General features: G+C 42.4%; 2 protein-coding genes across 5 annotated transcripts in view; one reads left to right on the top strand and one right to left on the bottom strand.

Moving 5' to 3' along the window:
• Nucleotides 1–2215: 2215 nt before the first annotated feature.
• SDHAF2 (succinate dehydrogenase complex assembly factor 2) lies at nucleotides 2216–14592 on the bottom strand. Its single transcript, XM_019754087.3, has 4 exons — nucleotides 14434–14592; nucleotides 11080–11303; nucleotides 10892–11001; nucleotides 2216–2956 (listed from the first exon to the last, which is right to left on the bottom strand). The coding sequence occupies exons 1-4, from the start codon at nucleotides 14467–14469 to the stop codon at nucleotides 2826–2828; spliced, it is 501 nt and encodes a 166-aa protein (XP_019609646.2). The 5' UTR covers nucleotides 14470–14592; the 3' UTR covers nucleotides 2216–2825.
• CPSF7 (cleavage and polyadenylation specific factor 7) overlaps nucleotides 14579–25508 on the top strand; it is a 22589-nt gene continuing 11659 nt past the window's right edge. The window contains exons 1-5 of one of the 4 annotated variants that reach the window (XM_074336465.2): nucleotides 14579–14701; nucleotides 15304–15412; nucleotides 22198–22416; nucleotides 23229–23332; nucleotides 23694–23839. In XM_074336465.2, coding sequence (XP_074192566.1) covers nucleotides 15359–15412; nucleotides 22198–22416; nucleotides 23229–23332; nucleotides 23694–23839 — 523 coding nt within the window. In that variant the 5' untranslated portion in view covers nucleotides 14579–14701; nucleotides 15304–15358. Of the gene's footprint in view, nucleotides 14775–14838; nucleotides 14976–15303; nucleotides 15413–22197; nucleotides 22417–23228; nucleotides 23333–23693; nucleotides 23867–25508 lie in introns of those variants that run through there. The other 3 variants (XM_074336461.2, XM_074336462.2, XM_074336464.2) reach the window with 3 other exon arrangements.

Here is a 25508-nt window from a genome sequence, read left to right as displayed (position 1 = left end):
GCCCAAAGCCCACAAGCGGTGCCTCTACAATGACCCGCAACAGACACGCTCCATCGAATGCACAGAGCTCGGGCAAAAGGTATTGGATTTATGGATTTTGAAGACTTAAAATGGTTTAAGTGAGGAAACGATGGGAAGAGAGTGGCTTTTACTAACCCAGTTTGATGCATCACATGGGAGCCTGGAGATAGCATTCTTGAGACCACTTCAGCTGGGTCAGGGCAGGGCCAGATGCTCACCCGCCTGGCAGCGGCTCTGAATGAGGTCAGTGAGCTGGGAGGTGTCCAACCGAGAGGAATCCATCTAGCTTCTGCCCATCACGGGCCCTTGGGGGGCTGCTGGCCCTTGCTATATGTTTATTAATTTTTTTTTTTTAAATGCACTGTGGCCGGCCTAGTTTTTCTTAATGCCTAACAAAGGGAAAAACTGTTCACATAGCACCCCTGGGTCTGACACTGAGCAGCTGAAGTTAGCACGATTCTTCACTTTCAGAGATGACACAAGCCAGCAGCCTGGGAAGAAAACAATTCCTTTAGAAGCATGCCATCCCCAGGTGAAAGTGGCAGCAGTTGAACATTATGTTAAATAAAACAAAAATCAGCTTAAGGAGAGATCAAACCCCAGGGGGACTAAAATCCTAACTGCATACTTGGCTACTGGGGTTTGTTGCATAAGTGTCTAGGATGGATGAGCAAGCCGCTGCCCAATTCATGCACCCTTCTTACAGTCCAGATATATCTCTCTCTATAAACTCTGCCTGTTTAACATCCGCCCCACGGTACATCAAATGAGGCCCCCTGAGAGAACGGCCAGTCTGCGGTAAGCTCCCAGGGTGACATCTATCTTCTCGTCTGACCTGGTTCTGCCTTCTAAATCCCATTCCCATTGCTTGCTTAGGTGAATGCCATAGATTTTGCCATCAAAGGTCTCATCACCAGTGTCTTTCCTCTCGTCTTCACTGGCTGGTAAGACACCCTGTGGTTCTTTCATAGGCTCGGCTTTTCATCTGCAGACGAGACTGCCCTGCACATAGCTCTGGTGACCTTCCTGAGACACCAGGCAATTTGCTGGGAGACAGGTTTTAAGTCTCAGACTGAGGCCATGACCAAACGCTGACATCTACTATCTCCTGAGAGCTTGCTGTGTGCTGGGGACCATGTGAGAACTTCGCATACTTTATCCCTTCTCAGCTGATTCTCGCAGTTGGGTAAGACAGGGAGTGTCACTCATTTTATAGATGAGGAAACTGAGGCTCAGGCCAATTCACTTATCCAGCAAGTAAGAGGCAGGGCTAGGATTTGAACCTGTAACTAGTGCCTGTACTGCTTCCTCACTCACGAGAGCGACCCTGCATGACCGAGTGCTTACTTGGGGAAGCATTTGGCAGCTCCCTCCCTGCCTGCTATGAGATGCACAGGTCATATCTCAGAGCTGTCAAGTTTCTTTGCTGTAACTTTTCAAAGCATAGATTTATACTAAGTTTCCACCAGTAAGGTAGCGTGTTCCAGGAGAAAGTGCACAAGCTGTGGAGGCAGATTGAACTAAACAAGATTCTGGCTTTTTGACAGAATAGCTACTTGACCTTGGACAAGTGACTCTCTGTGCCCTCCTTTCTCATCTACAAAATAGGCATAACACCACGTGTCTGCAGGACTGCTGTGAAGCTTTAATGAGATCATGTAAGTAAAGGCTGGCCCTTGTGTCTTTTCTCCTTAGCCAGAGACACTCAAGAGCAGGCAGAGCCATGAGGAGATGCCATGGGAACCCCACAACACTGGAAACACTGGAAACATGGACTTCCTCCCTGCATGCTGCTGTTACAATCACCAGCCATCTGCTTATCAGTTCTGGCCTGCCTGCCTCAGGTCAACACCTGTAGACGGTGCCGGCCGCTCTGGGTGATGGCCATTCTGACAGGACACAGCTCCGAGGGCAAACGCTCTCCATTGAGGCCGCCCCAGCAACACAGAAGTCTTCTAGCCCTAGAGCTAAACACTTTCAACTAATTCATTCTAACGTTGTATTTCTTATGCTATTTTGTCAACAAAAATAATTGTGAAAACTGTAGAAATACAGAAAACGTTTGCTACAGTACTGCATGGAAATAAAACTTATGATGGTAACCTTGTAAAACTCTATAATATTATAAACATATGACTATGGATCATACAAACAGACAAAATTAAATAATTGTGTGAGGGTTGAGAAATTGCGATTCTCCTTTTTAAAGCATGCTTTAATATTCAATTATTGTTCAGTTTACAAAGTGAACATTTCGGAGAAACTCTGATGAGGAGGATGCTGACTCTCAAGCGGATACACATATCATTACTAACTGCTGCCCTTACTCTGCCTGCCGTGCCATTGAGCGATTCCACTCAGGGGGCTTAGATCAGTTTCGTTGGCAGAAAGAACCCTCCCGGGCTGGCGGGGGGAATTCCACTTGGACAAAGCCCTGAGCCGCTCGGGAAGCTTTCCACACAGCACCCACAGCAGGCTGCCTCTATTGACGAGGCCGCTTCTGGCTGCAGCAATGAGTGAGGCCAGTCGCTTCCCCGCAGTGCCCTCCTGTGGCAGAGGCCTGCCAGAGAGACAGCCAGGCTACTGACAAACGCTTCTGAGGCCTAGAATTGAACAAAAGTGTCAGAATGAGACACAATGAACATTTACATGGCCCAGGGGAGAGGTGGGCCCATCATTTGAGGCAGGACAAATGGTCCGGGTGGGCTGAATGTCTAAGGAAAGGCAGGAATTCAAGGTCAGCATCCATCATAAGCAGGTAGGGTCCACGGACCGAACCCCCATGGCAGGCAGTGGTGCACAGCTCAACGTGGCTTTTCAAAGAGGTATTCGAGATCTGGGGCACGCAGTCGCTGCTCTTTGTTTTTGTTTTTAGCGAAGTCTCTCAGTAGTGCCATTACTTCATTTTCAAATATTTCTGGGGCTGGTTTTGCTTCTGTGAGAGAAGAATTGGCAGAAAGAATTATGTCAGTCAGTCAATAGCCAGACATAAGGATCTTGAAACCCGAAACTCTGGCCTTGGCTAAGAGCCTCAGTAGATAATACAGATGGTCTCCATTCTTCCTCTAAATATACACGATAGCCCATACCCGGAGGGGGCAAACGACGGCAGCCTGTACCTGCAAATCGTTTTACTGGAACAGCTGCTCCCACTGGTTTACATCTCATCCATGGCTGCTTTTGTGCTATGATGGCAGAGCTGAGCAGGTGCAGCAAAGACCATATGGCAGCAAGACTAGAATATTTACAGAATGTCTCTTTTTACTAGAATATTTATAGAATATCTGGTCTTTTATGAACAGGTTTGCTGACTTCTAGCCTGTCCGATCTTAGCTGTACTACTTTGCTCTGCTTTTGGAATTTCAGTTGTTTTCTGGGTATTGTGTTTCCTCTTCTAATCTATAAAGTTCCTAAGGCAAAGGCCCTTGGTTGTAAGTGAGAGGAACTAATAACTCTAGTAAACTTAAGCAAAAAGGAATGTATTGGAAGGCTGCTAGAGGCACACAAAAGTGACATGAAGCTGGAGAACCAGATCTGAAGGGACAAGGACACCAAAAGGACAGAAGAGAGAATGCTAGACCCAGTCTAGTAGCAGAGTCTGACAGTATGCTGCTCACCTCCAACCTCTCTTTTCACCCTGAGACATTCACTCAAGACTCAAATTACAAGCAGGGCCTCCCACTGGGAAAGCTTAGGTCATGTGCTCTGGAATTACCCTCCTATCAAGACTAAATACAACGGTAGGAGAGGAACTCTTCTAAACAAAGTTTGATTCCCCCTCACTCAGCATAGGACTTAGCAGCCAGTGGGCCTACCATTTGTTTTGTGGTGATCATCAAAATAAGGGGAAGGAGATTCAGGCTTCTGTCTGGGAGGCGGAAAGTTGAAAAGCACACTGCACTCATCCTAACAACACAAAGCCAGTTAAACTACAAACACCATGAGTTTCCTTGAAGTCATCAGAGAGCCGAGGTCACACAGCAAACTAGACTAAAACCGAAGGAAAGAGAGGTCTCTCAAGGGGGAAACTGCACATGAGCACTTGCTCACCTGAGACAGGGCATGGGAAAAAGAGACACTGGGCACCATACAAGCAGGTGAGAAGAATACAGTTAAAATTTTTAATGAACTGCTAAAAGCCAAGTGTGGGCTAGCCACAGACACAGGGGAGTTCACACCCGCCTACAGGTTCTTCTCAACAAACCACGACTGAATATGCCCCACACAAAGACTGGGTTCAGCGCAGAAGGCGGAGAAAGCCTCCCTCAGTGATGCAGGCCAGGAGAAGGGGAGTAGCCAGACTGGACAGAAAGCATAAAGCCCAGCCTGGCCCTGCCCTCTACAGAACAAAAGCCTCAAGTGACTGGGAGTAGATCAGCAAATCCTGTCTCCTACAGGGCACACGAGGTCCCACTTGGGCTGATGAGAGGGTAAAAGAAAAAAAAAAAATCCTCTCCCCTGGGGGATGAGCAGGGTCACTGAGAAAGCCCACCTACAGCGCCAAGGGCCACAGGGACTGAAGCTGGATCAGGATAATGAAGAAGGCCCTCCCAACCTCCCCGCCCCCAAACTAACTAGCACTTTCTGGTAGAAAGCAACCAGAATCTACCACTGGGAGAGGGCAAACACAAGAAAAGAGATTCCCTTTGAGGTACAGAAATACGGAGAAGGCTAAAGCTGAGGGTAAAACAAGAACATTGAGAAATACCCTCTGGAAACTCAGCCCCCACCCTAAGCACATGGCAACAGTAAAGGCTGGTGGTGCACTGAAGGGAACCAAAGCAGTAACAAATCCAAGGTGAGCTTAATTCCTAACTAGATTGACTTGATCCCCACACTAACAGCCTAGCAGAAACATGCCCTTTCCTAGGCATAAATACTATTTAGCTAGCCCTTATTGTCATACTCATGATGTCTAACATTCAATCAAAAATTATGAGACACACATACATAAAAGAAGAAAAAAAACCCCAACACACTGTGAAGGGACAAAGCAATCAACAGAAATAGATGAAAAAATGACCCAGATGTCAGAACTATTTGGGAATTTAAAGTAACTATGACTAATGTTAAAGACTCTAACAGAAAAACTAGATGAAATGTATGAACAGATGAGGAATTCCAGCAGAGTTAGAAACTGTAAAAGTCAAATGGAAATATTAAAAATAAATACAGTGGCAAATAAGCAGAATGATGACCTTTCAACAGGCCCATCATGAGATCTGACAAAGTCAAGGAAAGAATTAGTGAACTGAAGGTAGGGCAACAGATATTACCCAACACAAATTACTCAAACTGATACATTAAAAGAGTGAAAGACACAAAACAGAGAATCCAAAAGCTGTAAAAAAAATTAACAGTCTAATCTAAGTGTAATTGGATCCAACATGCCCAGAGAACTCCAAGCAGGGTAAATACCAAAAATAAACATCTAGACACATCATATTCAAACAACTAAACACCAAAGATGAAATGTTGAAAACATTCAGAAAGAAAAGATACATTACAGACAAAGGAACAAAGATGCAACAAAGCTGAGAGAATTTATAATAGCAGAACTGCACTGCAAGAAACATTAAAGGAAATTTTTCAGGCAGAAGGAATATGATACCAGATAGAAACATGTATCTACATAAAGACATGAAGATCTCCAAAGGCATTAAAAATGAAGGTAAATATAAAATACAATGTACTTAGTACATTATAATACAAATGTTATATATTATGTTATACACATTTATATATACTGTATATTTACAAATATAGTTTTTTTCTTATTTTAAATTGCTCTAAAGATAACTGTCTAAAGTAAAACTATACAAATGTAATATAGGCTCACAGCTTACGTAAAAATAAAAAGTATGATAATAGCACAAAAATTGGGAGGAAGGAACTGGAGTATACTATTATAAAGTTCTTACATAATACATGAAGCAGTATAATATTACTTGAAGGTAGACTGTGATTAATTAAAGATGTATACTGCAAACCCTGGGGCAGTCACTAAAACAATTATAAAGAGAGGTATAAATAATAAACTAATAGTGGAGGTAAAATGAAATTTAAAATACTCAATTAAAAACCCATGGAAATAGAGGAGTAAAGGAACAAAGAACAGATGGAAGAAATAGGAAACAAATAAAAAGATGATAGATTTTAATGTGACCACATTGATAATTAATTCTTTGTAAATGGTCAAAACACATCAATGAAAAGATAGACTGTAAGATTGGATCAAGAAAAAATAAAGACTACATGTGCTGTCTACAAGAAGTTCAATTTAAAGACAGGTTGAAATTAAAGAACGGTGTGGTAGGCAGACCTCTAAGTTGGCCCCAGTGTATCCCCCTCCCCGCTGTACAAGCCTTGTATAATCCTCAGGACTGTGAATATGATGGTTTTCACTCCCATGATTAGGCTATGTTATCTGACACAGTTGGCCTTTGGACAGGGAAATTATCCAGGTGTTTCTGACCTACTTATAAAAGCAGTGCTTTCTCCAGCAGATGACAGAAGGGGAAATGAGAGAGATTTCAAGCACAAGAAGAATCCCACGTCAGGGAGGAGCCCCAGTGCTGAGACAGAGCGAGCCACATGGCAAGGATCTGAGGGCTTCTGGGAGCTGAAAGAGATCGCAGCGAGCAAGGCAATGGAGTTCTCCGTCTTACAGCTGTAAGGAAATGAGTTTTCCTAACCGCCTGAATGAGCTTCCAGACAGAAAAGTAGACAGCTGACTCTGATTTCAGACTGAGATCTGGTCATATCTTCTGACCTACAGAGCAATGAGCTAATAAAAGGGTGTTTAAAGTCACTAAGTTTGTGGTTATTTATTCCATAATTATAGAAAAGTAAAATAGATGGAAAAACACATACCATGCAAACACTAACTGAAAGAAAGTTGGAGTGTCTAAATTACTATCAGACACTTCGGAACAAGGAATATTATCAGCAATGAAGATTGACATTATATGATGATAAAGGAATCAATTAATTAAGAAGATAAATAACTCTAAATATGTCTTCATATAATAGTAGAGCTTTAAAATATAATAAGCAAAAACTGAAAGAATTGAAAGGGGTAATAAACAAATCCACAATCACAGTTGGAGAATTCAACACTCTCTTATTAATTGACAGAGCAAGCACAGGGAATATCAGTCGGAATGTAGAAAACATAAAGAACAATATTAACCAATTTGATTTGTATTTGATCTGTTGACATTTATAAAACACTTTACCCACAAGTTATGTTCAAATAAATGCACATAGAACATTTATTAAGATATCCAAATTTCAGGCCATAAAACAAATTTTGAGAAATTTAGGAGAACTAAAATTATACAACATATATTCTGTGCTGACAAGGGAATCAATAATAGAAAAATATCTGGAAAGTCTGGAAATATTTGAAACTTAAACATACTTCTAAATAACTCATGGGTCAAAGAAATTTCTCACAAGAGAAATTAGAAAGTATTCTGAATTGAATGAAAAGGAAAGCATCACACAACCAAATTTACAACATGAAGCTAAAGCAGTGCTTAGAGGGGAAATTTAAATGCTTATAGAGAAAACAAAGAAGGTTTCAAGTCAATCAGATCAGCTTCCACCTTAAAAACTAGAGAAAGAATAAATTAAGCCCAACACAAGCTGAAGAAAGGAAATAATAAAGAGCACAAGTTAACGCACTTGAAAACAGAAAGAGAAAATCAATGAAACCAAAAGCTGCTTCTTTGAAAAGATAAATAAAATTGATAAACTTCTGGTCAGATTGATCAAGAAAAAAAAAGAGGGGTGACCAGTTAGCTCAGTTGGGTAGAGCATGGTGCTAACACCTAACACCAAGGTTGCCAGTTTGATCCCCGCATGAGCTGTGCATTCCTTTAAAAAAAAAAAAAAAAAAAAAAAAAAGAGCCCTACAGTTTATCAATATTAGAAATAAAGGAGGGAACCTCACCCCAGCTCTTCAGACATTAAAATAAAAAGGGCATGGTACAAACAACTTTATGTCCAGATTCAACAACTTACGTGATATGGGCAAATTTATTGAATGACACAAGCTAACAAATCTCATCCAAGAAAAAATAGATAACTTGAATTGTTCCACATCTATTAAAAGCTTTATTTGACTTTACAGTTAAAAACTTCCAACAAAAAAATGCCCCAGATCCAAATGGCTTCAGTAGAAAATTCTGTCAAATATTTAAGGAAGAAATAATACCAATTCTCTACAAACTCTTCCTGAAAATGGAAGAGGAGAGAGCACTTCACAACTCATTTTATGAAGCCAGCATTACCCCGATCAAAACCAGAACCAGATGATAATATTCCAAGAAAACTGCACACCAATAACACCCTCAAGAAGACAAATACAAGATCTTCTCCAAAATATTAGTTAGAATCAAATCAAGCAACACATATCATGACCATGTGGTGCTTATCCTAAAAATGCAAGGTTGGCTCAATATTTGAAAATCAATCAATCAAAAACTCATTATATCAATAAATCAAGGGGGGAAAAAATCACATCAAGGGGGAAAAATCACATCACTAAAGAAATTGTTATCTCTAGAGATTCCTAAAAAGCACTTGACAAAATTCTACATCTATTTATTATTAAACACTCAACATACTAGAAACAGAAAGAAATTTTCTCAACCTGGTAAAAGGTATTTACAACTTACCTACAGCTAACTTTACATTTAATGGTACAAGACTGAGTACTTCTCCCCAATACTGGGAACAAGGCAAGGATGTCTGCTCTCACTGCTGCTATTCAACATTATACAGGAAGTCCTAGACAGTGTAATAAGGCAAGAAAAAGATTTAAAGGCATACATACTGGAAAAGAAAAAACCACCTGTGTTCACAGACGACACAACTGTCTACATAGAAAATCTCAGAGAATCCATAAAAAAGCTTCTAAAACTAAGTGAGTTTAGCCAGGTCACAGTATACAAAGTCAATACAGAAAAATCAATTGCACTTCTGCATTCTACCAACAATGGGAAATTGAAAAAAATTTTTTAAGTACTATTGACAATAGCACCAAAATATTTAAAATACCTAGGTATAAATCTAGCAAAATATGCTGAAAATTATAAAATGCTGATTGTAGCAGGCTGACTTCTAGGATGGCCAATAATCTCCACCTCCTGCAATCACGCCTTGGGTGAGTCCCTCTCTGACTCAGGCTGGACCTAATGACTTGATTCTAACCAACAGTATATGGCAAAGATGATGGAATGTCACTGAGGTGCTTAGGTTACAAAACACATCTTGCGGGTAAACTCTATTGCCTTCTTGGTTTGTACATTTTGAGAAGCAAGCTGCCATGTGGGAGAGGCCCTTGTGACAAAGAACAGCAGGCAGTCTCTAGGCAACAGCCAGTAAGGACTGAAGAGCCCATGAGGAACTAACACCAGAGAGCTTGAAGCAGATCCTCCCCTAGTTGAGCCTTCAGATGAGACCCATACCCTGGGCTGACACCTTCATTACAACCTCGTGACAGACTGAAGCACACAGGAGCCAGCTAAGCCATGTCTGGATTCTAGAAACACAGAAACTATGAGATAATAAATGTGGGTTGTATTAGCCAGTAAGTTTTGGGGTAATCTGTTATGCAGCAATAGACAATACACTGATGAAAGAAAGAAGACCTAAATAAATGGAGATATAACACGTTCCTAGATTAGACAATTCTAAATTGCTAAAAGAATCTTCCCAAATTCATCTATTGATTTAATACAACTCCAATCAAAATCCAAGTAGGATTTCTTTTCTTGAGAAACTGAACAGCTGATTCTAAAACTACAAAATTCCTAGAACAAAACAGAAAAAAATCTTTGTGACTTTAGATCACGCAACTTCTTAGATACAATACCAAAAGCACAATCCATTATCACATTTTGTAGCTGGAACCTACAGAATGGCTTCTACTTTATCATACAGATATTGAGTGGAAACAGAAAAATAGAAGACCCAGAGAGTGTGACAGAAATAGATGAGATATCCCCTAATATACATTCTCTCATTTTTCCTTAATAACAGAATCTTCAATTTAGACACATAGAATAGACTATATTATTTCTTCTTTATGGTGAGGTGTAGCCATGTGACTAAACCGTAGCTAGTGGGAAATGAGTGGAAGTATGATGTTTAGCTTCCTGAGAAGGACCCATAAAGAATAGGGTGTGCTCTTCTATACACTTTTTTCTTGGCTGAAATATGGATATAGCAGATGGGGTTTTGGGGTAATCTGTTATGCAGCAATAGATGGGGCAGAGGTTCAGCAGACATCTTGGACCAGGAGGTAGACAACACATGCTGAGGATGAAGGAGCAGCAAGGTTTCTGAAACCCCTCTACACGCCTACCCTGGACTTCTATTATGAGAAAGAGAAATATAGTTTTGTCTTGCTTAAGCCATTATTGTCTTGGATTTTTTTGTTACTCACAGCCAAAGCTAATCCTAACTATACATAGTGAGTATTCATTCCTCAAAGGCAGTGTCAGAATGAGACTACTGAAGAACTCTTGCTCTGCAGACTATAGAGCTGTCTATAATGGGTTCCACTCCATTCCCAGCCTAGTTTTTCTTCAATCTTCTCTCCGAGACTGTGAGCTTCCCATACAATTTCACTAAATTCCCTTTTTGCTCAAGTTACACAGAATAGGTTTCTCTTGCTTGCAAACAAAGAACCTTAACTAATAAAACAAATTTTGCACACTTTGGAAAAATTTGATGAGTGTTTGGGTTAAGGGTCTACTGTATGAATAAAAGAAAAAAATTGCCTAGGATATAATTTTAGACTCAAAATAGGCCCACGTCATCCTACTTTTCCCATTATGCTGCTTATCATGCCCAGTACCTGTAGCCCAGTAGTAAATATCCCAGTCATTGCTAGGCTCATTAATCAGGCGATCATAGAGGTTCAGCTGTTTCTCTGTCATGTGGTGCAGATATTCTTTAGCAAAGAGGCTAAAAACAAGAAAGAGAAAGAAGTTGAAATGCTGTCTCTAGTCAAAGAGAAGTGTCACCAACACCCCTGTCCCCTACCTAAGCAGAATGCAGTTTTCCAGCATTCCCCTCTTTCTGCTCTCATAGAGCAGGCGGGCTCTTTTGGTTTCTATGGATTCATCATTTCGCTCCTGCCATGGAGGCAAAGGGATTTCAATCATATCTTTTTGGGAATCTGTTGGGCTGTCACCTTTGCAGAAGCGTCTGAATGATGTCATGCTGAGCAAAGGAGACACTGGGTGGCGCCTGGACAGAGCAAGCATCTGAAACAAAGCACAAACATCTTTTTAACAACAACAAATAACATCATTGTCATTCACTCAACACATTAGATGCTAAATGCATTCGATCTCATTTAGTCTGTAAGAACTTACGCTGCTACTGACTCCACTCTACAGTTTAGGAAGTTGGAAGCTCAGGGAAGTTAAAAAACTTGTCACCCAAATAGTAACTGCAGTTAGGATCAAAACCTAGCTAAAATTACAAACGTGTTCTTAATCAGTGACCTTCCAGAAATAATCCAGCAGAAATATTTTCTCCTTCCTTTGCAGTCCCTTAAAATTTTTACAGTATGGTTTGTATTCTAGTCACTAGCCTGTGTCAAAATCTGAGCATACAGTGATGGTATGGGTCCTAATCCCTCAAGGACTCCTAGAGAAAGGCAAAAACTATCAAGATGTGATGAGAAGGTGGTGATACAAGCAAGACGACAGAGCAGGAAGCACCACATTCTCCTTCACCCACAGAGACACCAACTCCACAATATACTCGGGACACTATAGAAGCCTGGGGGCTGAGAACAGAGCTGGAAGGCTTGTGGCACCTTGAGAAGCTGCAGTAGTACAGACGCCAGAAGGAGTAAGAATTTATGAGCTCCCGACAAAAGAAGCCAGCAAATTCCTCTAATTAGGAATTGACATGCACAAATCCAGAGAAGACATATCTACTCAAAAGAATTGGGAAGCCCCCAGAATCTCTAGCAGGGCTGCCTGGTGAAGATCTTCCTTTGAATAAAGCCAGTCCAAAAACACTAGGAGAGGTGGCTGTTTTATCAAATGCGTGGATCCCAACAAAAAATTGTACAGGACACAAAGAAACAAGGAAACATGGCCTAATCAAAGGAACAAAACAAATCTCCAGAAATCGACCCTAAAGAAACAGAGGTATATGAATTACCTGACAAAGAATTCAAAATAACTGCCATCAAGATGTTCAATGAGGTCAGAAAAACAATGCATGAACAAAATGAAAATACCAATAAAGGTAAATATTAAAAAGAACCCAATGGAAAATATGAACTGAAGAATACAATAACTGAATTTAAAAATTCACTATTGGGGTTAAACAGCAGACTTGATCAAGCAGAAGAAAGAATGAGTGAACTCGAAGACAAGTCATTTGAAATTACCCATCAGAAGAAGGAAAAGAAAAAAGAATGAAAAACAGTGAAATACACCCAAGAGACTTATGGGACATCATCAAGCACACACTACACACATTCTGGGAGTCCTAGAAGAAGAGAGAGAAAGGAGCAGAAAGCTCATTTGACGAAATAATGGCCCAAACTTCCCAAATCGAGGGAAATGAGTGGAAATTAAAATTCAAGACGCCCAAAGGACCTAAAGCATATTAGACAGCAACACAAAAGCATATAAAAGCATAAAGCTCACTGGTAAAGGTAAATATGACAAATATAGAATACTGTAATATTGTAACAATGGTGCATAAATCACTTTTAATTCTGGTATAGAAGTTAAAACACAAAGACTTTTTAAAAAAACACACCTATAAAATGTTAATGGATACACAATATAAAAATATGTAATTGTGATATCAATAACATAAAGTGAGAAGGAGTAAAAGAGCAGAGTTTTTGTATGAGATTGAAGTTAAACGGTTATCAGCTTAAAATAGTTATTATGTTGTATGTAAGCCCCACAGTAACCACAAAGGAAATACCTATACAAGATACACAATAGAAAGTCAGAAAGGAATCAAAGTATGCTTCTACCAAAAAAAAAAAAAAAAATCAACGAAACACAAGAAATCACATCAAGGGAGGAAAAGAGGGACACAAGCTCCAAGACATGAAGAAAACAATTAACAAAATGGCAACAGTAAGTCCTTTCCTACCAGTAATTATTTTAAATGTAAATATATTAAACTCCCCAACCAAAATAGAGTGGCTCAATAGACAAAACAAAAAACAAAAACAAGATTCAAGTATATGCTGTTAAAAGAGACTCACTTGAGCTGTACGGCTACACACAGGTTGAAAGTGAAAGGATGAAAAAAGATATTCCATGCAAATGGTAACCAACAGTGAGCAGATGCCTCTACTCATATCAGGCTTTCAGTCAAAAACTGTTACAAGAGATAAAGAAGGATATTATGTAATAATTAAAGGGTCAATCAGCCAAGAAGATATAACAATTATAAATATATATGCAACCAATATCAGAGCACCCAAATATATGAAGCAAACACTGACAGAACTGAAGAGAGAAATGGCAACACAATAATAGATTTCAATACCCAATTTCAACAATGGATAGAACATCCAGACAGAAGATCAGTAAGGAAATAGAGAACTTGAACAACACTATAGATCCAATGAACCAAACAGATATATACAGAACATTCCACCCAACAGCAGCGAGAATATACATTATTCTCAAGCACACTGGGAACATCCTCCAGGATAGATCACATGTTAGGTTATACAACAAGTTTAAGAATATCGAAATTGTATGAGATCTTTTCTGACTACAACGGAATGAAACTAGAAGTCAACAGCAGAAGGCAAATGGGAAAATTCACAAATATGTGAAAATTAAACAACACGCTCACAAACAACCAATGGTTCAAATGAACCAAAGAAGAAATCAAAAGGGACATTGGAAAATATCTTGAGACAATAGACACAACATGCAAAATAGCATGAGAAGCAGCAAAAAGCAATAGTAAGAAAAGTTTACAGTAGTAAACACCTACATTTAAAAAAAAAGGAAAAGAAAGAAAGATCTTATGATGCGATGAGAACTCATGATAGGTATTAGAGAAGATTTAAGAGGAGGCTGACTTAAAAACAGACAGAAGAGGCGCCCAGAGGCGGTGGGGCCAGCTCCACCCGGGAAACAGGTGAAATCCGTACTGGTTCTTACAGGAAGACTGATCGTTCCACGATACTACAATACAGGCAGCTAGTTGGCTCTGGAAAGGGTGAAAGCGACTTGAATCTCCTAATTTGCAAGCTCGACCTCTCCTTGGGTCTGTCCTTGCCTTAGGCTGTCAGGCAGTTGGACCGCTCCTCGCGGTCTCCAGGACTGCGGAGGAAGACGAGACTCAGTTCCCACTGTGACCCGCCCAGGACCCTACGACATCCATTCTCACCCGCGCCAGAGTCGGGAATCCGAGCGCCACTGCCATTTTTCCCGACCTGTACCGGAAGCCTGCGGCCCAGCCACTTCCGGGATCTCCCGGACGCCGACCCTGCGGAAGATACGCCCTAAGCCGGAAGATGCGTGCAGGCGTAGGGCGGAAGTGGCTTTGCGTGTGACGCCAGTGGCGGGGTAGGGGGGAAGGCGGGACCTGGGGGCCGAGAGCGGTTCGCGCGCTTCGGGCCTAGTTCGGACTCGCCGCCTCCGCCGCCATATTCCCGGTAACGGGGGCGCGCGGCCGGGGGCCGGCTGGGCCGGAAGAGGGCTCGGGGCCGGCGCTGAGGCGGGGAGGGGGTCGGTTGAGTTTGGGGCAGCCGGAGTCGGCGGGCGGGGGTTGGCGCGGGCCTTTGTGGGAGGGGGCCGAGGGCGCTGGGCCGGGTCTGTGGGGAGGGAGCGGGGCGGGCCTAGCTGGGGGCGAGGACTGGGCTTGGATGTGGAACAGGATCTCCGGGACTCGCGGGGATTCTAGCCGGGGCCGCCCCGGGGCCTAGGCAGGTGCGTTGGGCTGGGGTTGCGGGCTTCGCCTCGGGCGTTCTTAACGACGCTGTGCGAGGGCCCCTAGGAGCAGAGGCCTGGGGTTTCCCGTCGCGCCACGGCCCCAGCGGCGTAGCTCGGGTCGGGCCCGAGGGTGATGGGCAGCGAGCCCCGCGAGCCCCGGCGGCCTGGGAGAGCGAGGGGCGGCGCGAGCCGGGGGCGGGGCGGAGCGGGTGGGGCAGAGCTTGGGCTGCCGGGGAGGCTGCGTCTCTGGAGACGGGAGGTTGGCGACCATTGCCCTCCTTCCAACCCGGGCCCTTCATGCCATCTAACTCTTGCCTCTCCGCAGTGGCATCTTTCTTACGTTGTCCGTTCTCCGGGCCCGCGATCTGCCTTCCGGAGCCATGTCAGAAGGAGTGGACTTGATTGATATATATGCCGACGAGGAGTTCAATCAGGTGAGGGGTCATCGGGAGTATTGGGATTTTCCAGGATCAGCCAAGGAATCACTTCCAGCAGACTTGCAGTGGTTCCAGGCTATGCTAGCTAGCCCGTGAGGATTTGCTAGGCCTGAACACGCCTCATCGGGTCTAAAATTGTTCCTCTAGTACAGATTTTCAAGACTTCTGACCATTCCGCTTTATGTTACTATAAGCCTCCAGGCTTAATTTTAAAGGCTTTGATTTAAGAGCAAATAAAAATCAGGTTTAATAGAATGGTGAATCAACCTGTGGAGCTTGCTGCCCCAGGAAGCCAGAGTTGGATGTTTGTCTCCTCAAAAACTAACCACACTTAAAAATCAGAAATATGTTTGCTGTGGTTGTCACGAGGATAAGGTTGATACCTGTTGCTTTGTGATTCTGTCAAACTGCGGCTGGAAAAATGTAGTCAGTCCCCTCTCCCATTAGATAGTGCGAAGTCACACTGTAAAAGATACTTTAACGTTTAATTTTAGCTCCATTACAATTGTTTTGCATTTTCCTTTGATAAGTAGCTTAAGTCCAGTCTTAAGTCCATAGGCATTTTGGTATAATGCATTGTATTGATGAATCTAATTGGGCGTTGTGAGGAGAGGTAAAGGTTTTGGACAAACCAGTTAAAAAGCAGGTATAGGGGTGGCTGGTTAGCTCAGTTGGTTAGAGTGTGGTGCTACTAACACCAAAGTTGCTGGTTCAATCCCCACATGGGCCACTGTGAGCTGCACCCTCCTTAAAAAAAAAAAAGCAGGTACAGATCCACTCACATACCCTGAAATGGATCTGTTGGTCCCTTTGTGTTATGTCAAGGAATGTTATACAGTGATTTCCCTTGAAACAATAATCTCATATACAATTCAATTCTGAGTTCTTGTCAAATCTCAAGAATGTTTCAAAGTTTCTATTTAAACTGATTAATGTCTTGCCTGGATTGTTTTCAACACTGTTCTACTTGAGTAAGCTGGTTTTTCCCATTGGCATCTTTTATTGGGTACCCATAAGGACCTGCAAAGAGGATAAAAAGAATAAAGAAGAAAAGAGCACTGTTCGGACCCTGACTTTGATCTGAGGCAACAGAGGAGGTTGAAATACATGTAATTTTTTTTCACTTGGCATAAGTTTACATTTAAAAAGATTTTTAATACATTATGCCTTTTTAACATGGAATTTTTAAAACATGATAATAGCGAGAGTAGTGTCAAGACCTTGTACCCATTATACAGCTTCACTAGTTATACTTTTTTTTTTTAAGTTCTTTTTTTTTAATTGGGGAAGGGGAACAGGACTTTATTCAGGAACAGTGTGTACTTCCAGGACTTTTTTCCAAGTCAACTTGTCGTCCTTTCAATCTTACTTGTGGAGGGTGCTGTTCAGCTTCAGGTTGTCGTCTTTTCAGTCTTAGTTGTGGAGGGCACAGCCCAGCCCCAGGTCCAGCTGCTGTTGCTAGTCGCCAGGGGTGCAGCCCACCATCCCCTGCGGGAGTCGAACTCGGCAACCTTGTGGTTGAGAGCCTACTGGCCCATGTGGGAATCGAACCGTCAGCCTTTGGAATTAGGAGCAAGGAGCTCCAACCGCCTGAGCCATCGCGCTGGCCCCACCAGTAATACTTTTTAATAGTCATTTTCCCATGTTTCCTCAGGTAAACTGAAGTCACCTACATGTGGCTGCTGATTGGTTTAAAAATAGGAATTTTTTTTTTTTTTTTTTTAAAGATTTTACTGGGGAAGGGGAACAGGACTTTATTGGGGAACAGTGTGCACTTTCAGGACTTTTCTCCAAGTCAAGTTGTTGTCCTTTCAATCTTAGTTGTGGAGGGTTCTGTTCAGCTTCAAGTTGTTCTTTCAGTCTTAGTTGTGGAGGGCGCAGCTCAGCTCCAGGTCCAGTTGCCGTTGCTAGTTGCAGGGGGCGCAGCCCACCATCCCTTGCGGGAGTCGAACCGTCAACCTTGTGGTTGAGAGGATGCGCTCCAACCAACTGAGCCATCTGGGAGCTCAGCGGCAGCTCAGCTCAAGGTGCCGTGTTCAATTTTAGTTGCAGGGGGCGCTGCCCACCATCCCTTGCGGGAGTCGAGGCATTGAACTGGCAACCTTGTGGTTGAGAGCCCACGCTCCAACCAACTGAGCCATCCGGGAGGCAGCTCAGCTCAAGGTGCCGTGTTCAATCTTAGTTGCAGGGGCAGAGCCTACCATCCCTTGCGGGACTCGAGGAATTGAACTGGCAACCTTGTGGTTGGGAGCCCACTGGCCCATGTGGGAATCGAACCGGCAGCCTTCGGAGTTAGGAACACGGAGCTCTAACAGCCTGAGCCACCGGGCTGGCCCAAAATAGGAAATTTTTTTATTTTTAATTTCAAAGAAGTCAGATAATCACTTATGGATAAAAAGAAAGGTTTAGTATATTAGTTACAAACCATTGCTTTCCTCAGTTACTTTGAATCAAACTTGTACTACTTTTAACAAGTTATGGTTTGTTTTTTAAATACAAGATAACAAGGAAAGAGGAAGGCTCCCTTTATGGAGGAGTCAGAGTGGAGTTGGCTCTCTTCCGTGGGTGGATAACAGTGCTGCTGTGTCCATGGGGAAATGAGCAGAACAAAGCCCTTAACCACAGGAATAGTTACATTTGGTCTGAGAAAATGAGATTTCATAACTTCTCGAGCAGTGTAAGTTGTAGGTCATCGACAAGACACAGGCCTTGTCCAGTGGTCCCTGCTGTGTCAGTAGAAGTCATTGGCCTCAACAGTTTTTGTTCTCTGGTCACTTTTGTTAAAAAGGACTTTTTAAAGGGAGGCCAAAGATGGTGTGAGAGAACTAGTAGATATGTGTGCCAAACAGTATTTGATGCTTGGCAGGTTGAAGAAAGTGTAGATTTTGAATGTCATGTCTTGTGGATGGTCAAGGTGGGGTGTTTTTTCCTCCCATAAATAAGTTAATTTTTGGCAAAGCTGGTTTTAATGTAATTTGGGAGCTGCTAAAGAAATAAAAACTCTGTCTGGCTAGGATTGTTAGAAGCAGACTTAGACTGAAGGCGACCAGTGCGGATAGTGTTTCTGAATGTTTTAAGAATGTTATTGATTCACCCCAAGCTGACCCACGCACAAAAACTCTGTCACATGTACTTTGCTCCCCAGGGAAAATGAACAGAGTTCCTAGATGGGACCCTATGGTGCTGACGCCCTGGTCTCTTCCAGCGTGGGCTGCAAAAGCCTCTTTTGCACAGCTGCTTCACTTCTGCGGCATTGGGAGTCTTGAGACTCACAGCTGCTCTCATGGGCTGGGGAAAACTCTGGGAAAATGACTGAGAGCTGCCTTTCTCCTGAGTGTTTTGTCTCTGTTCCTTGTATGAAGACAGGCAGGCGCTTTGCACAGTATACTCAGTTCTCTTCCTTACTTCCATCAACAAACATTTATTGAGCTACTTCTGTTAGCTAGGCACCATGTTGGGACTAGTGAGGTAACAGGGAAGATAAAAAACCAAATGGGAATCCCTGTGCTCAAAAGAGGTGGTGTTCCTGGTGGTTGAGGGCAATGAGCAGTGACAGGAAAGGAGGAGATGAGCTGACAGTTGTGGAAATGGTGATTATAAAGCCAAAAATTGTTAGCTTTGGTTACAGTTAAGACAATGGTATCAAGTAGGTTGCTTTGAGAAAAGTAAATCCTAGGCTTTATTACTCCCCTCAGATATCAGGGAAAGGGGTTTGGAATGTGGGAACATTGAGCATACAGGTGAGGAAGTTCTTATTTAAATTTAAAATTCTGCAAGTTCTTTTTTGTTAACCAAGAAGTTTCATAAGACAAGCGCAGTTCTCCCTATACTACTAAACGCAAAATTCTTCCTGAGATGTTCATACAGTATTAGATACGTACTTCCTTTTTTTGCTTCCTGGAGTGTAACCTACAATGCATGTAAAACATTGTATTATTCACTTAATGTATAGAATTAGGTTGTGCTTTAAACTAATCCATCACTGCATAAATCATCAGCTTATTTGGTTAATCAGAGAAACCTCAGGCCCTTATCTGTTTTTCTGTTTCACCAGCTGAAGAAGTAAAATGAATTGTTGTTGCTAGCAGATTTAAATCCAAAGACAACTTGATACATTGTTTCTTCAGTAGAGTCCTCAGCAGGCCTCCCCTGTGTATCAGAACAGTTCCCACCAAGGACTGTGAACTGAGGTTCTATGGCCCAGAGAAACCGTTTGAATATTATGACAGTTTTGAACTCTTTGAATCCTTTTGTGTTTCTTAAAATGATAAGGTAATCCATACAACAGGGTCTTCCAGGATTGAGTCTGTCGTTCTCTAAGGTACCCTGAAGAAGCCAGTTGTTCGTCTAGGCTCACAGTGCGGGGGATTTCCTGCTGGTAGTATCTGTTCGCTGAGCTGTCCACATTTGCATGTTAGTTCATTACCCAATTATCAATAGTAATTTTTGTACAACTTTTAGACACACATCTCTGAATCACTGATACTGCATGGAAGGAATCCCAATTTGGTTCCATTGACTATCCAAGGTGGTGTGTTTCTTTATTCCCTTTAAGTTCCACTTCAAAATCCTTGATTTAAAAAACAAACAAAAAACTTGGTGTGAAGTAGGATTAAAGCATTGGACAGGATCAAGTGGTTTCTAAGCTGTTTCTCTATCTTGAACCACGAGGGCAAATCACCATAGCTAGTACACAAATAAATAAATAAGCGACTTATCTAGAATTGGGGCTGTTTGAAACGTTAGGGCTATGAAATTTTACACACAAAATGTCACGTTACTAACCCTAGCTGTCTTCACCTTATTCAGTTTATTAGCTACCCTGCGCTCTGCAATGTTAGCTTCTCTCCGTTCTTCACACACACACACACACACACCCACACCCACACCCATTTTTGTGCAATACCCTTATTTATATATTTGCCTACCTAGAACAGTGTCCCTGTGCTTATTTGCCTCACTGATTCCTTTTCTTGATTTGAAGTTACCCCTAAAACGTTTACTCTCTTTTGCAATTCTCTTTCTGTTATTTTTACAAGGTTTAAACTCCTCTCCTGTGGGGTTTCTTAGCATATTCGTGATATTTGAAATATTTACATGCCTCAGGAAGTGGAATCCTTCCCCTCAAACAATCTAAAAGTGTTATCTTTGTGTGACTTCTTCCATTGTACTTCAGATAAGCTGAGAAAGTAAAAGATTGTTTCCAAAAGTTTGTAATGGTATGTACATCTAAGAATGAATTTTGTAGTGTACCTCGTCTAGTCTCCCTTCACTCAGCAGTTCTTGGGATGGTGTTTCAGGGAGAAAGTCATAGGAGCTTCCTGTCCTGACTTGCATTAGGGGAAGTGCCTCTCTGTCTTCAGGGAACTAGATATAAGTTACCTGACATAGGTTCTTCCTTTATTCACCTTTGTAAAAAGACAGCGGTGACCTGAATGAGCTGTAGTTCGTTCAGCTAAAACACTTTAAACTTTTCCCTGTATCTGTCATTTTGGCAGCAGCATCCTTAGCACAGTTTGAATGTTAGAATTGTTACCTGAAAAAAAATACTTGTCTAAGATAATGACATTGTAAAATCTGAAACACTGAGGTCTCTTGATAGTAGTTCTTGTGGTGTTAGGATTTTGGTATATAGTGTTAGCTTGGGCTGCTATAACAAAACACCAAAAACGGAGTGGCTTATGAACAACAAATTTATTTCTCATAGTTCTGGAGGCTGGAAGGCTGAAGGCAGGTTTGGATTCTGATGAGGGCCCTCGTCCGGGTTGTAGACCACTAACTTCTTGTGTCCGTACATGCTGGAGAGCGGAGCAGAGCACACACATTGCGGGGTAGGGTGGGGATGGGGAACCCACAGACATTCAGTTCATAACAGTAATACATCACGTGGGTAAAAAGTATGTTTTGCATATCATCCAGAATACACATTTATATTGTAAATGCTTACTGTGACACAGCTTATGAAATAGGTGATTCTCCTGTTTTCTGACCCTTATATTTTAGAGAACTTTCCATTGTTTTTGTGTATCGTTGAATGTCTGTGGCATTGCTCAAAGATGTCTCTTACATGGGTGTCATGGTAATGTATTGGATCTGCGTGTCACTTGAGAAATAGAACTTATTAAGGGAAAATCCCCGAGAGTTATTCCCTTCCCTTTTTTTCTTTATGTTTCTTTGATGGTTATTAGAAAAATGGAATTGTGTACCATGAGTTTTAGAGCTTCCCTAAATCATTTGTGTGAATCAAATAATTTAAACCAAAACCAGTAACTCCCATTCTTTTATGCATTTTGATTCCCATTTTAACATGCTTTCCCCCTGCTTTCTATTTCTAAATAAATATACCCTGTTTTTTATTAAGTAGAATAGTAAGTTTTGTGTAACTCGATTTTGAAAATAGCGTAAGACGTTGAAGTTAAATTTTCGTTAATGGATCTTAGTCTTTTGAAGCTCACCTCGTTGAGAACAATAGCAAGTGCATCTCTGTGTTCCTAGTTTGCATTGTTTAATCATTGTGTGCCTTTTAATTCTCACAGGTGGCTAGAGCTAGAAACATTGGTAGACAATTAACAGCATCTAGGGAGAAAAACCTACATAAGCATAATTAAGTGAAATAGTTTTAAATGAGGAAGTTTTCTTGCCTAGTTTCCTAGAGTAGGACAAAGAAATTTTGTACGTTGTTTTATACAGTGTTTAACTGGATTCTAAGTGAACTAGAGCGAACTAAAATGAACAAAATGAAAGGTTTGCAAACCCACCTCTGCCAACCCCTCATTTCTTAGGACCCAGAGTTCAACAATACAGATCAGATTGACCTGTATGATGACGTGTTGACAGCCACCTCACAGCCCTCTGATGACAGAAGCAGCAGCACTGAGCCACCTCCTCCTGTGCGCCAGGAGCCATCTCCCAAGCCCAATAACAAGACCCCTGCAATTCTATACACCTACAGTGGCCTGCGTAATAGGCGCGCTGCTGTTTATGTGGGCAGCTTCTCCTGGGTGAGCAGGGGCAGCCACAAAGGTCTGTGGGTGGGCTGGAGGGAGAGCGCTGGGAGGTGATGGCATTTTCAGAAACCACTGTTGCACTGTTTTGTGCTCTGATGGGGTTGGATTTCTTTTTCCTGGGATCAGGTTGGATTGATCTCTGAAAGAGAACTATCCTGAGGACGATCTGATGCCGAAGAAAGCAATGATTAAGTGGGTAGTTGCTTTTTCTGCCATCTTGTTACCACCCCTGACCCTGGGGCTTTATGTCTAGCAGGGTCATCTGTGGGATGAGATTTCAGAGTGAACACCTTGAACTCTTGGTGGTCATTAGATGGTCCTGTGATAATGATGGGTGACAGGGATCAAAGACCTTGATAGCTCTAGTACTTGGGGTAGGTGGTGATTGTTGTTCTGCAAGTTATTGTGTGACATGTTTTTGGGCTGGTGGTGGGAGGTTTTTCCAAATTAGGAAATGTATATACTGAGGGGAGAGTTTCTGACATTGGGCAACTCTAGTCTATGAGATCTGTAATTAAAAGGTGCTGGTGTTTGAACTGATGACCAGCTGGCCCAAATGGCAAAGTTAAAATAGATTTTAGTCTTCTCAATCTCTAAAGATGGAGTTTGGGTCAGGGGGTGGATGGTTTGGAATTCTGTATGGGTGAGGACAATAAGAAAAGCCTGTACTAATTGAAATATTGATGGGCTTTTGGGTTTCCTGTGGGAGGTTATGGGTATGATTAGAATCCTAGGTTTGGGACATTCTGGGCTGGGGGGAGGGGTTGCTCTTGACATTTCTTCCTTTTCCATCTTGCCGGCCCCAGTGGACCACAGACCAGCAGCTGATCCAGGCTATTCGCTCTATAGGAGTCTATGACGTGGTGGAATTGAAATTTGCAGAGAATCGAGCAAATGGCCAGTCCAAAGGGTGAGGTCTGGATTTGAGAACCCCTTTTAGTTTGTAACAGAGCTGCACTGTATTTTGGCCCTAGATTTTAATCCCTCCCGCCCCTGGCCCAGTTGACTGCTTTGGTTTATGCCAACTGCCTTAGAATGGGGACCTAGCTGCAGTATAGTAGAACAAGATCCCCTGAGGGCAAAGAAAGCTGATTTCTAATTCCAAATTAATAGGAAGATTATAGGCTGACACCTTTTTGTTGGTAGGTGTGTGTGTGTGTTTAATAATAGCAAGATAGCTTTTGCTTTGCCAGTTTTCACTAACAGTGGAAGAGAATTTCTTTGTTCCTCTCTCAGTTGTCTAGATCTCACTTGTTTTTTTCTTCTTCAAGGTACGCTGAGGTGGTGGTAGCCTCTGAAAACTCTGTCCACAAGTTGTTGGAACTCCTGCCAGGAAAAGTTCTTAATGGGGAAAAAGTGGACGTGAGGCCAGCCACCAGGCAGAACCTGTCACAGTTTGAGGCACAGGCTCGGAAACGTGAGTGCGTCCGAGTCCCAAGAGGGGGTACGTGGAGACCATCTGTATGAAGGGGGGAAGGTGTGGGTTTGTGTTCTGTGGTGTAGGCACAGCCTACAATGTGGAGGAGGTGGAGGGAGGGTGTTGGTGGCAGCTCGGTCAATAGGTTGGTCACAAAATGAGGCTCGTGTACAAGAAAGAGCACTGTGCTGGGAGTCAGGTAGGTTCCGGTTATAGTTGGGTTCTGCCACTAAGTCGTATAACCTGGGGCAAGTGGCTTTACTGCTTAGGGCTTATTTCCTCATCTGAGCAAGATATATGATGTTCAAAGTTTCTGGCAACTCTAAATTGTGTTTCTATCTAAAAAATCAGTGTATAGTGAATGGGCTTAATTGTAAGACATGCTTCTCTAAAATTATAAGCAGCCACCCTAAAATGTAAGTAAGGTGTGTAAAGATGGCTGTAATTTTGTCATAAACATAGATTGGAAAGGTGCTCTGTGAAGAGTTGACCAAAAGGAGTGCTGGAGAAGAAGAATTTAAGTGTTTCTCCCGCATTGTCCAGGGTGCCCTTTCAACCACTGGATATTTTAGTCTACTCGGCAGGTATTTCTCAGTAGTAAAGAAAGTTGCACCGGACTACCTTAGCTCCACGATAGGATCCTTTAAGGTCACCTTCCTCCCTTTATTCTGACTCTACTCACCAAGCCATCTTCTGATACTGATTTGGTTTCCCAACTAGGCTCTCCTACTGGGAAGAGAATGCACTGACCAGCTGACACAAGTTTTCCGTCTGCTTGGCAGTTATGTTTCTCATTGTAAATTAATAAATTGGCATTCTGGTTTATGAATCAGTCTCTTGTGAGTTTGGTTAGCATGAATCAATTTCCTAAGGTTTGATCACCCTGGATAAACTGTTAAAATTGAGTTTCTGAACCTGTAAAACCTGAGGACCAGACCTTGGATTGTCCTGACCTCACAAGGTGCAGCCACTCTGCAGCGCCCTGCCTGAAACAGCCAACTGCCTTTCCTCTTCTTTTACTACAGGGGGGGTGTCGGGGGGTGGCAAACGTCCTGCTCTCAAAATAGTGCCTTGTATTGATTGGGTGGTCCACTGGGACCTTGTATTGATTGATTGAAGGTGGAAATATGGCCACTTCTCTCTTGCATAGGAACAGCTATTCCTTTAACTAGATTGAGAGCCTAGATGGATGTGGTGTGAGCTCCCATTGCTCTGGGTTAGAACGTACACTTCTTCCTTGACAACTTGAATTTTGAAGTCCCTTCTGTTTCAGAATCTTGCTATAATTCAGCCCTCTTCAGACTTTCCTAAGGTGCATAATTTTACCGTTGCATCAGGGGTGACATTCCTAACTCCATTCCTTGCTGAAATGGTGGTGACTGAGTGGTGTTTTTCTGCTATGTCATGTTGATGGACTTGGCCTCTGTTAATTCACGAAGTACCGCTGGTGGGCTTCCCTTTGCTTAAAAATGGTTGCTACTCTTGGGATGTGTAGCCATAGATACAAAATAGAAGCCTTGTAGATGTGGGAACAGTAGCCAGGAAGGGGCTAACTTTCGTAGATCACACTTGTTAATTGTTTTTCCTTCAATTTGAGAGATCCTGGAGGAAAGCAAGTTGCCATGTGTTTGAGACATGAAAAGCAAGAGAAGTGCTGTGATACACACTG

This window comes from Rhinolophus sinicus, chromosome 14 (assembly GCF_057876585.1).
Source record: "Rhinolophus sinicus isolate RSI-liver-muscle chromosome 14, RSI-T2T, whole genome shotgun sequence".
Taxonomy (NCBI): Eukaryota; Metazoa; Chordata; class Mammalia; order Chiroptera; family Rhinolophidae; genus Rhinolophus; species Rhinolophus sinicus.
Note: the sequence above shows the minus strand (reverse complement) of the source record. Positions and strands in the feature narration are given on the sequence as shown.

What these genes read in the sequence shown, in the direction of transcription:
- SDHAF2 (XM_019754087.3), bottom strand. Translation starts at nt 14,469, where the DNA reads ATGGCAGTGGCGCTCGGATTCCCGACTCTGGCGCGG. An exon ending in GATTCCCGACTCTGGCGCGG is followed by an intron (nt 11,304 to 14,433) that starts GTGAGAATGGAT and finishes GCTTTGTTTCAG; the next exon opens with ATGCTTGCTCTGTCCAGGCG. An exon ending in GAAAACTGCATTCTGCTTAG is followed by an intron (nt 11,002 to 11,079) that starts GTAGGGGACAGG and finishes TCTTGTTTTTAG; the next exon opens with CCTCTTTGCTAAAGAATATC.